General features: G+C 52.4%; 6 protein-coding genes across 6 annotated transcripts; 5 read left to right on the top strand and 1 right to left on the bottom strand.

Annotated features, from left to right (window-relative positions):
• Positions 1 to 437: 437 nt before the first annotated feature.
• Positions 438 to 1,181, top strand: AYO20_06244 (hypothetical protein; the record flags this gene model as incomplete). The annotated part of the gene is made up of 1 exon (XM_022644535.1): positions 438 to 1,181. The coding sequence occupies one exon, from the start codon at positions 438 to 440 to the stop codon at positions 1,179 to 1,181; it is 744 nt and encodes a 247-aa protein (XP_022499413.1).
• A 1,959-nt stretch (positions 1,182 to 3,140) lies between these two features.
• Positions 3,141 to 3,764, bottom strand: AYO20_06243 (hypothetical protein; the record flags this gene model as incomplete). The annotated part of the gene is made up of 1 exon (XM_022644534.1): positions 3,141 to 3,764. One exon carries the CDS (start codon positions 3,762 to 3,764, stop codon positions 3,141 to 3,143), a length of 624 nt encoding a protein of 207 aa, XP_022499412.1.
• Positions 3,765 to 4,571: 807 nt separating this feature from the next.
• Positions 4,572 to 5,765, top strand: AYO20_06242 (hypothetical protein; the record flags this gene model as incomplete). The annotated part of the gene is made up of 3 exons (XM_022644533.1): positions 4,572 to 5,077; positions 5,127 to 5,331; positions 5,388 to 5,765. 3 exons carry the CDS (start codon positions 4,572 to 4,574, stop codon positions 5,763 to 5,765), a joined length of 1,089 nt encoding a protein of 362 aa, XP_022499411.1.
• Positions 5,766 to 7,111: 1,346 nt separating this feature from the next.
• Positions 7,112 to 7,726, top strand: AYO20_06241 (hypothetical protein; the record flags this gene model as incomplete). Its single annotated transcript, XM_022644532.1, has 1 exon — positions 7,112 to 7,726. The coding sequence occupies one exon, from the start codon at positions 7,112 to 7,114 to the stop codon at positions 7,724 to 7,726; it is 615 nt and encodes a 204-aa protein (XP_022499410.1).
• Positions 7,727 to 8,936: 1,210 nt separating this feature from the next.
• AYO20_06240 (hypothetical protein) lies at positions 8,937 to 10,647 on the top strand (the record flags this gene model as incomplete). Its single annotated transcript, XM_022644531.1, has 3 exons — positions 8,937 to 9,737; positions 9,787 to 10,075; positions 10,124 to 10,647. 3 exons carry the CDS (start codon positions 8,937 to 8,939, stop codon positions 10,645 to 10,647), a joined length of 1,614 nt encoding a protein of 537 aa, XP_022499409.1.
• A 416-nt stretch (positions 10,648 to 11,063) lies between these two features.
• On the top strand, positions 11,064 to 12,395 carry AYO20_06239 (hypothetical protein; the record flags this gene model as incomplete). Its single annotated transcript, XM_022644530.1, has 1 exon — positions 11,064 to 12,395. One exon carries the CDS (start codon positions 11,064 to 11,066, stop codon positions 12,393 to 12,395), a length of 1,332 nt encoding a protein of 443 aa, XP_022499408.1.
• Positions 12,396 to 13,189: the final 794 nt, after the last annotated feature.

Below are 13,189 nucleotides of genomic sequence, written 5' to 3'. Positions count from 1 at the left end.
TCCATGTGTGACAAGGCTGCGGGGCTACAAGGCTACGAGGCTGGAGGCTGCAAGGCTGATTCAGCCCCCACGATACTTCGGAAGTCAGACACCCACCAATGCGAGAATGTAATTTACGTCAGCTTCCATCTCACTTCGTTGCTCTTCTACAAGATTCACTCTTACTGTTCTCTCTGTCAATTTTTTTCTTGGTTTATATCCCATCTCTACCAGTCTTCTTCGTGTTATAGATTGAGCGGACGCCTTTTACGCACAGGTCTAGGAAATAATATCGTCAGTGGGCCGTCGTTCTCTTCGATATCTGTCTGTCTGGCTGTCTGTCCTTGTCTTTTCGATTTTGATTTGACGGCCCAAATCGTATACGAATTGGTTACTCGTCCATTCCGTCTCCCGGGCACTCCGAGCTCGCTACAAAAGATCCCTTTTCGAAACAAAGCATGGCCTCGGGCTCGCCGTCTCAGACACCTGCAGTGGACAGCCTCATCCGGCGCCACCCTCTCCAAAAGCTCCAGTCGCCCTCGCGGGGGGCCTCGGCGTTGCTTCACTCGATCGGCCTGGCCAGTTTCGCCTACAGCTTCAACTGGCTGAGCACGCACCCCAACCACATCAACAGCGCGTACGGCTGGCACTTTCAATACCTCACCATCATCGGCCTGACGCTCGCCACGGGGACGTTCATTCTGGGCCTGCTGGCGGACCTGACCCTGTCCCCGAAATTGTTCGCCGCGAAGAACGTCTTGAGTATGTGTTCGGCCCCGATGGAGGTCCTGGTCAGCACCCTGTACTGGGGGTTGAGGGCGATTGACCCGACGCTGGTGGTGCCCAAGGAGCTGGAGCTGCCGCTCGCCCCGGACGTCGGCTTCCACCTCACGCCGTCGGCGCTGCTGCTCGTCGACCTCCTGCTCTTCAGCCCGCCCTGGACCATCACCGCCCTGCCCGCCATCCTCCTCAGCACCGTCATCGCCTTTCTGTACTGGTTTTGGATCGAGCTGTGCTACTCCTACAACGGCTTCTACCCTTACCCGCTCTTCGCCCTTTTGGACCAGACCCAACGCGTCGGCCTCTTTGGCATGAGTGCCGTCGTCATGGCCGGCAACACGGTCGTCCTGAAGCGCGTTTATGGCTTTCTCAACGGGTCTCAGAAGGCGGGCGGCGAGATACCCGGCAGGGTGAAGATATAGAGGATCCTAGTGTTGTGAATGCTTGGAGCGAGATAGAGGGACAGGAAGGGGAGATGGAGGAAGAAAAGCGAGCTAGAAGATGGAAAGCTGGAGGAGGGAAAATAAGCGCGACATTTCTTTCCACTCTCTCCCTCTCTCGCTCTCCGGGGATCTGGCTCGATCTGCAATTTAATAGTGAGGCCGGCTTCGCTTCATCTAGTAAATTCATATTCAGGGAGAGCAAGGGAGGATATCAACTGCTACCACTACTCCGTTGATACCGTGCGTTTGGGGCTGGGCCGGGGGGGTTCAAACAGCGCGTTGGATCACAATCTACAATTTTTACCTACCTACCTACGTACCTGGCATCTAACCAGGGGCTTAGACCTTATGTGAGTTTTATTCGTGTCTGGACATTGCAAGATGTTGGTTTCCGTTCCAGCAGCAACCACTGAATTCTAGATTGGTGCTAAGCAGTATACTCGGTATTCCCGCTTGAACCGCACTCCGTCTCGCTCGACAGGCCTTTGATGTATATGTACTCAAGAACAGCACCACAAGCTTTTGCATGGTCCTTCGTTTTGTAATCACATCAATTTCAATGCTTATTGAGGCAGTCGCATCGATCAGATCTGCGATCGTGATAATATGGCACAGTCCGACGAGCCATAGCAGTAAGGAGCCATGCACTATTCACTCAAGGGCAACCCTATTAGGCATAATAGCATTCCTATCCGTATTAACAATATTAACTGTATTTGATCTAGCGATGGCTTCATCGCTACCTAGTGACTACATAAAAATTCGAGAGCGCGTCTAATGGCTGTCAAACCATGCCACTTTCCCCCCTCCCCCCCTAGAAGCTCCCTCTTACGGAACAACCAATAATCAAAATCGACACGGAAACAAATGCCTTTGTGATCGTTAGAGAGGAATAATGAAAAGACAAAGACCACTTACCAGGATGAACAACTCAAGCAACCGAGTCGCATACCATGCGCAGGTTGACTCAGCTTGTACAAGAAAACGGTCCATTTCCTTTCGGAGGACATCGGTGTCAGTGCGGACGCGAGTTCGAAGGACATCGATGTCACATCGGAGGTGTTTGATGTCACGTCGGAGGCAGTCGATGTCACATTGAAGGCCTAGCAGATCTTTCGATATCTTGGATCGCATGTCAACCATGTCTGTTTTGATGTTTGACTGAAGAATTATCAGGTCGGCTTTCGTTTCGACGCGCGCCATGTTCATATTGGAGCGAAGACTGCGGGACATATCCTGGACAGATAGGCTGACAGGGGTAGAAGGGGTATCCGGTATATTAGGATAGAGCGAACCTATAGATATGTTAGTAGCCTTACACTCATAGTAAAGTGATGTACCTTACGCTCATTGTCTGGAATGTACGGGCTTGTGATGTATGGAATTGAGTGGCATTCTTTGTCGCACTTATACCTCGTTGGAAACCGCTGGATGACAGTCGTGGCAAGGCTTGACGCAACATTTTGGATGATGTTCCAAGAGGATTTGACAACGTTGGGGGATAGAGCGTAAAGGGGTGGGTGAAGGCGAGGTAAAGGTGAAGTACAGGTGTAGGAGAATTCAAACATGAGAGGATTAAAGGGTAAGAGAGGATCAAAAAAGTGAGAGAGAATGAAAAGTTGGTAGAGGACGAAAGGTTGGTAGATAAGTAAATCGCGGGAAATAACGCGTGTTGAGCACAAGGCTGGAGCTTTGGTTGGCTGTGTGGCACAGCAAGAAACCCTGGACGCCTTTGAGCGAAAGCTTCTGCAAGGCTGGCCTGTGGTTAACATCAAATAAGACTTTGATACCATTGTTCCTAGAAGACATCAGCAGAACCTTGACAGTTCCTCTATCCTGCATCCAATGAAACTCCGAGCCCTCCTACCACGTTTCTCTTTAGGAAATGGGGGCACACTTGAGGAACAACATCTCCAACCGTTCTTCAGCCCAGATCGTTCATGGCCTGACAAAAGTCGTCTCGATGTGTTGATCTTTCTTTGGACCACGAACTTCATGCAGGGTGGTCCAGGAGAAGAGAGAAAAGGGCGAATCTGTGTCAGGACGCTTGAGTGTGAATGAGTAAGAACTGTTGTAAAAGTCTTCCACGCAGAGGTGGCCTCCTGTACCGTTAAGGACCAGTCTCGGCTCTGACTGTGAAGCTTGATTTTCGTCGAACGGCAGGTCTATCTTGTGAAAGAGGTAGTCAATGGCCTCAGTTCCGGGCTTGGTAAACCATATGCTGATTGTGTGGACGTTTTCGGCTCTCGACAGACGCCAAATGTATTTCCTGGAGAAGGTGAAGGTGGGAACGCTGGCCAAGTTGTTGCCGACAGCCTTCATCATCTCAAAGTTACCCTGCTCATGATACAAGAGTTCTGCATCGGGGATGTTGAGTTTTCCGTCTGCATCGAGCACGGGTGAAGGAGAAGGCGTCTTTGTGAATGTTGCTGTGCCTGAGCATGTCCCTGATGGTTCTGATGGGTCGGCGCTTTGTAACTTACGCTTGAGGAGCCAGGTGCCGGAGAGGTCTTGGAAGAGGCGGGTGAGAAGATTCGAGGCGGACGAGATGGAGTTGGACATGGTAGGTAGGCAACAGTGTGGACGGGAAGCGCAAATGAAGCGTGAGAGCTTGTGTAGCATCAGACGGAGTGCCTCGTCTGTAGGTAGGCAGGTAGGTGCGAGACATGCAGTTTGAGTACAGACGCTAATATCTCTGGTGGTAGTGAGTAGCCGAGGCGGCAACGCCCCTCCCACCCAAAGGAGCCAAGCCTACCCAGGTACGTACATATGTAGTGCCTAGCTCTGCCCCCTAAGACACCTAGATGACCTATCTTGCGTGCCTCTACGGAACCCCGGTGACCCCTGTGCCTCCCCAAGCATTGATTTGACAGCGGTTAACTGCCGGACTGAGAGCGAACCCCCTTTCCACCAACCATCTCTCCCGTGCACCTTTTTGCTCCGCGCGAACCTGTCACCCTGTGTTTATGCATATTTCCTCAAGCTTGTCCTTGCTTTCTACCGGCTCGCTCGCTCATTTACCTTTCTGGAAGCGGAAGTGCCAATTGAAAAATGCCTATCAAATCCCCGTCTACAATCCTAGCATGTCTTTTAGGTTTCTACTCCTCCTCCCTTTCCATTCGCCTTGTTTCTGCTCTCTGCCATTGCCCACCTCCGAGTTAGCAGCATCTTCACTCGTTTGAACTGGCTGGTAGATGCGGCGACTCACCATGTCCGCCGTTTACTCTCCCTAGCCTTGATCACGGTCCTCCATACTTCAACAGTCCGACCCATGTTCGATCCCTTCGATTACAATCAATCCTCTCGCGCCTGAGCCTTTCTACCACGACCCTGTGAACTCGTCCAAAGCGTACGCGACACAGGTCAATTATGGCCAAAATGCGCTCCTCCTCATCCTCATCCATAACCCTCCTGAAATCCCCCTCTGTCCTACTCGGCCTCCTGCGTCTTGTGTCGGCTCAGAGCATTGTTCCGACATCATCAACCTCCCAATTCCCTAGCTGCGCTGTCAATTGTGCAGTCCTACTCCAGGCGCAGACTGCTTGTGTGCCCCCTTCTGTCCCTGCCACAAATCAGATCACATACGAGAATTGCTTCTGTCAAAGCAGCTTCCTGCAGGCGTTGTACAGCACCCCAGACTCCATCTGCACCGCCGAGTGCACGAGCGAGTCCGACAGGACACTGCTGCAAACATGGTTCACAACCTTTTGTCAACAGGTTGGTAGCGGTATCGACCCGTTAGAGTCCACAACTTCCGCCCTCCAGCCGGGGTCTACAACTGTCGTGACCATTACGAGTTTTTCTACACCTCCTTCGACAGCTACAAATACGGGGACGGGAAGCGCATCTGCGTCTGCTGCTTCGCACCAGTCCTGGTAGGTCTATTCTCGGGGGTCAATTGTTGCGGTGTTGACAAAATTACAGGATCGATGGTCATTGGCAGTGGATCCTGATGCTCGGAGTTCTCATTGTGGGTTTCGCGCTTCTCACTTGGCTTGCGATCTGGTTCAGGCGGCGACAACGTAGAAAGATCGAGGAACGGAGAGTGGCGGCTTCGGGATTTCCACCAGTCGACGACCGCAAAGGAGGAGCTCGTGCGGCAACTCCAGATATTTGGGGTCCGCATCAGGTAGGTCATAAGCGGTAAACATCTGATGCAGTGATCTCGCTGACCTGTTGGCGAAGCATATGCATTTCACAAATGGTTGGGAATACCATAATGATCCAGCCATCACGGGCGGCGCTTCTTCCAACAAGCGTGACCGAAGATCCAACAGAATCTCCTCTCAACAGAAGCACCGGGCCCCCCCTGAAATGACCGAAATGAGTGGCGGGAGACCACCCTCAACACGGCAGCACTCGGCATCCAAAGGCAAAGACAGGGTAACTGATGAAATCATACCCGTTGAACCCGAGTCAGGGAATGCGGATAGAAGCCGCAGCAGAAGCGCAAGGCGGAGGGACCCGGACAGTGATACGGAAAGACATCAACTCGACTCGGACCACCAAAGACGGCTTCGCGAGGTCAGGGGATCACGACGAAAGAAAGACAACCATACATAAGATTATGGTGAAATAGAATGTGCTGGTAACATTGACGAGGTATGAGGCGTACATTCCGTTATGTGATACGTTCTGGCAGACGTATGTGCCGCAATGATGGCAACCTGATACTCGAGCAGAGTGTTGGAGGTCTGTCGATTTGGATATTGTTATGGTATGAACATTGGGGTATGGGGTGACGAAGGATTTGTAGAATGAAGACTGTACTTCCTACATATACCTAAAAAGGATGACAATTGGAAACTAATGGCGCACTTCTAGCGGCTAACGCCCCGGAAAAGGCCAGAAGGGGCCATGACTTGCGAGTGTTTTCAAGGACGGGTCACCAAATACAGGAATCCGTCCTCCGCATAGCTCCCAATCTGGTCAATACGAGCACCACCTCCACAAAAATACTCGATCCGGCTTAGTGCGGGCTCTGAACCCGCCAAATACTTTGTGCACTTGTAGATCCTGCAACCCATTTGCTTTGTCTGAATTCCTCTTGTCTGAATTTTGATTTTTGATCTCGGAACTAGCACGACTAGTCACGGGGCAATATATGTGTTGTTTCCTTTCCAGGCTCAACTGCACCAAAACATCAATTTCCTCGTTTGGCGCCGTTTGAACTCTACCCGGCCTTGGCCGAGAGCTTCTCTCGGCTTCAGCCTCAGTCCGCTCACTGAACAGACATCTCTGGCTCCGAAGGTTTGGTGCAGCGTCCCAGAAGTGGCAGGCGAGTGACTGCACTATTACCTACAAGCATCTTACTTGACTTGGTCTTCAAAAGTACCTCTGAAAGAAGAAGAAGAAGTCCTGATCGGCGAGCGTTGCTGGGTTCGTGGTTGGCACTATAAAAAAGAGCACATCGCCACGACAACAGATGTCAATCACCGCCGGGGAAATCTGTTTCGAAGCCTGGGACACTGTCTTGGGATCTCTCAATGTTTCTGCAATTCGAACTATTCGTCGAATCGGGACAGTTACACGCTGATGGCTTGCTCTGTACGCGCAGCAACGCAGCGCCTACTGAGCATTGTCTGAAAGAGGCCGATGCGAGTGAAGGAAATGCAGTATTCGCGGCCAACACACGGTTGCTATCGAAGATCCCAGAGCACGTATCTTTACCATGAATGGACAATTGTAACTTTCCATTCGTAGCACAGCACGTCTAGGACTGCCGATCTCAGCCACTGTTTACAACAAGAATCCTCTAGTAAGTTACCCCTCCGGCGTCCTCTCGCACCAACAGGCCATCTATATATTTCTGGATGGGACTTCGGATCAGAGATTAGTGGTACGGGCACCTGATTCTCTCTTGCCTTGCAAAGTTTCATCTATACTGTTCTTGACCATAAAAAAAAAGAATGGCGTTCGCTTGGGCGGTCCTACCTTTGCTTCTTCCCGCACTAGCATTTGATATTGCAAGGCCGGATTGCACTACCAGTACCACGAGCTTGACTAGCCTGGATGGCGGCATCGGAGCAACTTCAAGCTCACTGACTACGACGATGACGACTTCCACAATCACTTCCATGAGCACGACCTTGACACCTACTTCCACGACGTTGTCTACCAGCACCACCAGCTCAGCCGCAGTATCGCCAACGAGCGACTGCATGGCCTCAGCAATCTACCAATCCGACGAGTACTGCGGCTGCTCTTACTTCATGGAGTGCGGGTTCCGCCCGACTTACTCGGAGGGCACCATCTTGGTCGGCATCTCTGGGCTGGACGGCGTCACCCAGAACCACGCCGAGTACTGCGCAGACCAGTGCGACGTCGACTACCTGTGCCTGAGCGTCCTCATTGACATCCAAGGACAGAGATGCTATCTGTACAACGAGCTTCCCGAGGACGGAATCGCTGATGTCAACTATGATACGGTGCAGAGAGCGAACCTCGGGCCTGATTCCTGCGTCAATGACTCCACCGGCGTCTGTCTAGCCAACGAGCCCCTTGGCCGTGGTCGGAGACGATAGAGGGTTGTTCGGCTTAGTGGCTGGAGAGGACGGGAAATGAGTTCCCGTTCTTTCTAGGGGATATACTGAACAACTTGTTGAGGCTGGAGCATTCTTGGAGTGGAAATACCGTTGTGGTTGGTTCGCGGTGTTTGGAGGACTCATGGCTGTGTTTTCTCATGTCGGCTCCTCTTCCCTCTCAGATCCTCTTGTATCGAGTGTATCTTGAAGACGGTTATCGCCCGTAACAAAAACTGATCAGCAGAAAAAATATTGATGAGAGGTGTGTCCAACGATGTCAAAGGTTACGGCAACGTCCAATTTCGATCCACCTCAGATAATAACTGCGAACGATCGCCGTTAATGGAGCGGCATTTCGCGGTCGAGCCGATCCGGAGGTTATCAGGCACAAGTGGCACTGCATGGGCTCGTCGGCTGACACAGGGTGGGGAGATTTGAGGTCGCAGCAAGGGTGAGCAGAGCGCAACTGTGGACACAGCATAGGTAGCATTGTATTTGGATGATAATGGTGATGATGAGAGAAATATAATGCTTTGGAGTGAGAGACTCAGCACTTGAAATTGACTGCGTTTGTTAGTGTCTTGGCCTCCGCAGCTGCGCCCTGGTGCCTTTTCTTCACTCAACCTCATACTCTCTTTGCTACTCTTTGCTACAGTCAATGAATTCATCTCTCTCGCATTCGTCCACTCTTCGCTCAAAGGCGTGGGACATCTCGGCAGCGCGAGGCTTCAGGCAGTCTTCCACTTTGTGCCGGAGTTTCCGGAGGAGTCGCTGATGTCTTATCATGCGATGGTTTGCCCTCTCTGGGATCAAGTTGCCCCTCCCACAATGCAACCTAGACGAAGCTCCAACCTGCCTGTCGGGGAATAGATCATCTCCTCACATTGCACAACCTTGTCGAGCTCCTGGTCGAACCAATCGGACAACCTGAGATGCCTGATGTTGGTCGTTATACTTCGTCCAAGCTCCTTCGAGTTCCTGGCGAGCCTGTAAGCTCCTGCACACTCCCGCAGAGCTATCTTTTTGCAACATGGGTGGACTTGACGTAACCTGTCGCCATCTGCAGCACGACATTGGTCATGCAAACCTCGACGAGCTCTTATTTGAGCCGCGTGATGGGACGTTTGAATGCTCAAGCTCATCTCTTGAAAGCTTGTCTGCTCCGATCAGTTCTTGTCTCTTCACCCGGAGTGTGTGATTTCCTTTCACGATGAGGTCCCTCACAACCATCCTCGCGGCTTTCGGAGCTACTATAGGCCTCGTTGCGGCACAAGTCGGCCCTCTCGACGAAGACGGAAGACCAACAACCTACACCGCATACACCTTCGACCAGCTTATTGACCATTTTCAAACCAGCTCTCGATATGCGCCAAACACAAATGCCACCTTCAAGCAGAGGTATTATTTTGACGACACTTACTACAAGCCAGGAGGTCCCGTATTTCTCTATATCAGTGGCGAAACAAGCGGACCATCGCGCTTTTCAAATCTTCAGACTGGGATCATCCAGATTCTGATGAATGCAACTGGCGGGTTGGGTGTCATTCTTGAGAATAGATACTATGGCCAAAGCTATCCATTTCCGAACTCGACAACTGACAACCTGCGATTTCTCACCACTGAGCAGACTATTGCCGACAATGCTTACTTTGCTCAACATGCTACCTTTCCCAACATTACGGGGGGTAACAATTTGACAGCCCCTGGCCACCCGTGGATCTTGTACGGGGGCAGTCTTGCCGGTGCTCAAACGGCATTTTCACTGGTCCAGTACCAAGGATTGCTATGGGGTGGTATTGCTGCTTCGGGCGTCGTTCACGCCGTCCTTGGCTACCCTGAATGGTATAATCCGATACAAGAGAACGGGCCCCCAGATTGTATCTCCCGAATCAACAACATCATCGACAAGATAGACTTCCTGATTGAGCAGAATAACACGGAGGCGATCCAACAACTGAAGAACATCTTTGGACTCGGATCTTTGAGTGATCTCAGGGATTTCGCAATGACCGTAAGTAAGACCTTTCACATTGATCGGAATTGACTGTCTGAACCATCAGATTGCCTTTCCCCTGGGCGGGCCAATGAATTACCCCACCAACACCTGGCAAGAGCTCAACTGGTTCCCGGCCTATGATAGTCCGGATTTCTTCCAGTTTTGCAACAACATCACCGACATGGATGCCCCAGCAAATATCGCCTCGGTTGATATGCAGTTGGCGAACTACACGAATGGCTCAGCCTGGACTGGTCTAGGGGCCTATGCGAATTATGTCAAAGAAGTAATTGTTTCGACCTGTGACAGCCCAGATCTGATTGATACGACGGAATGCTTCTCGACACAAAATGGTAAGTTCGCAGACCGAGGTCTTTAAAATGTGTATTGACCACTCAAAGAAACATTCTACGCCGATCCCACCAATTCAGCCAGTCGATCCTATCTCTACAGCACGTGCATAGAACAAGGGGCATATCAACTTCCGCAGCCGCATGGAAAGCCCTCCCTTCTCTCTCGCGTTATTGGGCTCGACTACACCCAGCAATGGTGCACATGGGCTTTCCCGCCAGGCCCACTCTCGCCCCAAGCTGTGCCATCTCCGGACGGGCCAAACCTGACATGGTACAATAACTATGGCGACTTCAATATTTCAGCGCCGAGATTGGCACTGATTGATGGTGGAAGCGATGTGTGGCGGGATGTATGCTACCATGGCCGCAACGCCAGTACGCGGTATGGGCCCAATCAGATGCTCATCACCGGAGGCGGCCACCACTGGGACAGCTCGGGAATATTGAATATCAGTGCAGAACCAGACTTCATTAAAGCTGCGCATGAGTGGGAGATCCGTCAAGTAGTGGGATGGTTGGATGAATGGGATTTGACGCATGACAAAAAGGTTAGAAAGAGGGATGAGCTGTAAAGATATGACTGGCGAAGACTGTCCGGCATCGCTGTCCAAATGAGAAGATCCCAGGTCCACAACTGTCCTAGCATGACCATGCGTAGCTATGTGTTCTGTTTCTACAAGCCCGTCGATTCGTATTGCCGTAACCAGGTTTGTGATGGTAATGCATGCGATCGGACGGTGCCGCCCCTCGTTTACAACGACAAGCATGAGGCGTCTTGGCAGCTTCTGTGCCTCTTGTCCCCAGCATCCACCGTGTTTACATATATTCAACGCACTACCGACGCTGTTTTTCCCACACGCCTCTTTTCACCATGGGCAGCTCCATACTTACAACAGACAGGTAGATGATATTGCTGTGACCACGCACATCAAATGCTGTGCTGGCAAGTCCAGAGCTGTGTGGCGGTGCAGCGTTTTCATCACGAACCATGTCCCTCCCACGGCCACATTGTTCTTTCACCATCCCCAGCATCCACGACGATGTAGAGCTCGACTGTCGGATTTACTATCCTCGACGAACGGAGAGGAATGCGCGAGTTTTCGGACGGGGTTTCGCGATCCTCGCGCACCCCTACGCACCATTGGGGGGATGCTACGATGATCCTGTCGTGGCGCTTGCTGGCGGCGTCCTGCTCCAGAGCGGTTATTTCTTGACCACGTTCAATTTCAGGTACGAGGGCGATCAGAGCTACAATTTCCCCCCCCGACCCCACACTGACTGTGACTCGAGAGGTGCTGCCGGCTCGGTGGGGAGGACGTCTTGGACGGGCAAGCCGGAGCTGGGCGACTACGTGTCGGTCTATGGGTTGGTGCTGTGCTACATCGACGCCATCTTCCGTCGACCGCCCGGGGAAGGTGCCGCTCCAGTGGGAAAGCCTATATTGGTCCTCGGAGGGTATTCGTACGGAGCAATGATCGCGTCTCATCTGCCCGGGGTGGACGTTGTGAGCGGCCTGTTTCGCTCGCCGGCGCCAGACTCTGCCGAGAGCGAGATCAGGCGTCGGGCTGCAGACCTGTCGCAGGACGCACAGGCCTATCTAGACATGCATTCCGGGTCGGCGACGCTGACGATACCGCGGGCCCGCGGTGGAGCAGGAGAGCCGGTCACCAAGACAAGCCCCGGTGTGGTGATGATGATGGGAGGCTACGAGTCAGACACTGCCGGCCGACGAGTCAGTCGGGAAAACTCTAGGAGAAGCGTCGACGGGGAGAGAATCAGACAGAGTGTGGACCGGATTCGTCGCAAGATGATCAGCCCGCACCAGCCTACCAGCCCGGGGCCGTCGGCAACAAAAGCTCCAGCCGTCGAATCCGTCCCGATTCTGCCAGAGGTGGCGTATGTCCTCATATCCCCGATCCTGTCGACGGCCGCAGGGTTCACGACGATGTTTTCAAAGCTTAGATTCACTCGGAAGGCCCGCGAGATCACTCACTCCCCAACACCAGAGTTCTACGAGCTTACGCTGCACCCGTGTTGTTGCTGTTACGGCACACGCGACGGCTTTACGTCTGCGGCCAAGTTGCTGCGGTGGACGCAGGATCTACAATCGCAGCCTGGCTCTCGTGTTGTCACGGTGAGTGCAGATACAGGTCACTTCTGGCATGAAGCAGAGGGGGTTGTCCGGCTTCGACACGGTCTTGCCGAGTTCCTGGACTCCTTGGGACAGAGTGAACTTCCAGACCGAACTGAAGCAAGGGATGCCGTTGTGAGGCATCTGGAAACTCCAGAAGAGACAACCAGCCACCTTGCAGGAGGTTGAAGAGAGCAATACGAATGCAGACGGAGTGTGATTCAGTGTGATCTCGAAACGCTCAGTGGGACGTCCAAGAGGCATTGGAGAGAAGTCCCGAGTCTCCAATAAGGAATGACCTATTTAAGGCCTTGGATGCTGGGAACTTGTTTATTTGATTGGCCAAGGGCAGACGGCAACAATTGGCGAGACGCATGTGCAATTCGAGTGTCGTACGATTTCGAGAAGTTGCTTGGGAGCACATGCTCGTTTCCGTCTTTTGCTTAGGGTCGATGTGCGGATCGGTTGAAGCCGATCGTGCAGCAGAAGCCAGCCTCATGCCGTGCATTGAAAGGGCACAAGGGATAAAGGGCACCACACCGCTGGTTGGGCATGGACGCTTGACAGAAAGGGAGATGGTGGCGGTGAAGGCTAGAATCCAGGGCCGAGATCAAGGGTCGAGATGAGCATGCCTCCCTGCATGCCAGGTGCCAGCGCAGGGACTGCTGTGCTTGTCAGGAACCCGAAGCATCAAAGACAAAATCCGGGAATTTGCATGTGAAGGAGATCGTGCCCAGTGTCTTGCGACTGGGTCAATGCGGCGTCTGGGGCCCAGTTGTGGTTGTGCTTCTTATTCGACGAGACTGACACGACTTGACAAGGGGATACATCACGCGCTCAATTATGAAAAAAGAAAACAGGACACCCTCATTCACGAGTCCATGAAATGAATGCCAATCATCTGGTGAGACCGTGGGGCGTCCGCAGCTGAAGGATGAGTCCGTGACCTGTTTTTTCTCCAGGTTGTTGGACCTTTCCCCGGG

The sequence above is a fragment of the Fonsecaea nubica genome, assembly GCF_001646965.1.
Source record: "Fonsecaea nubica strain CBS 269.64 chromosome Unknown Scaff39, whole genome shotgun sequence".
Taxonomy (NCBI): Eukaryota; Fungi; Ascomycota; class Eurotiomycetes; order Chaetothyriales; family Herpotrichiellaceae; genus Fonsecaea; species Fonsecaea nubica.
The sequence above is the reverse complement of the archived record's forward strand: the minus strand, read 5'-3'. Positions and strand labels throughout refer to the sequence as shown.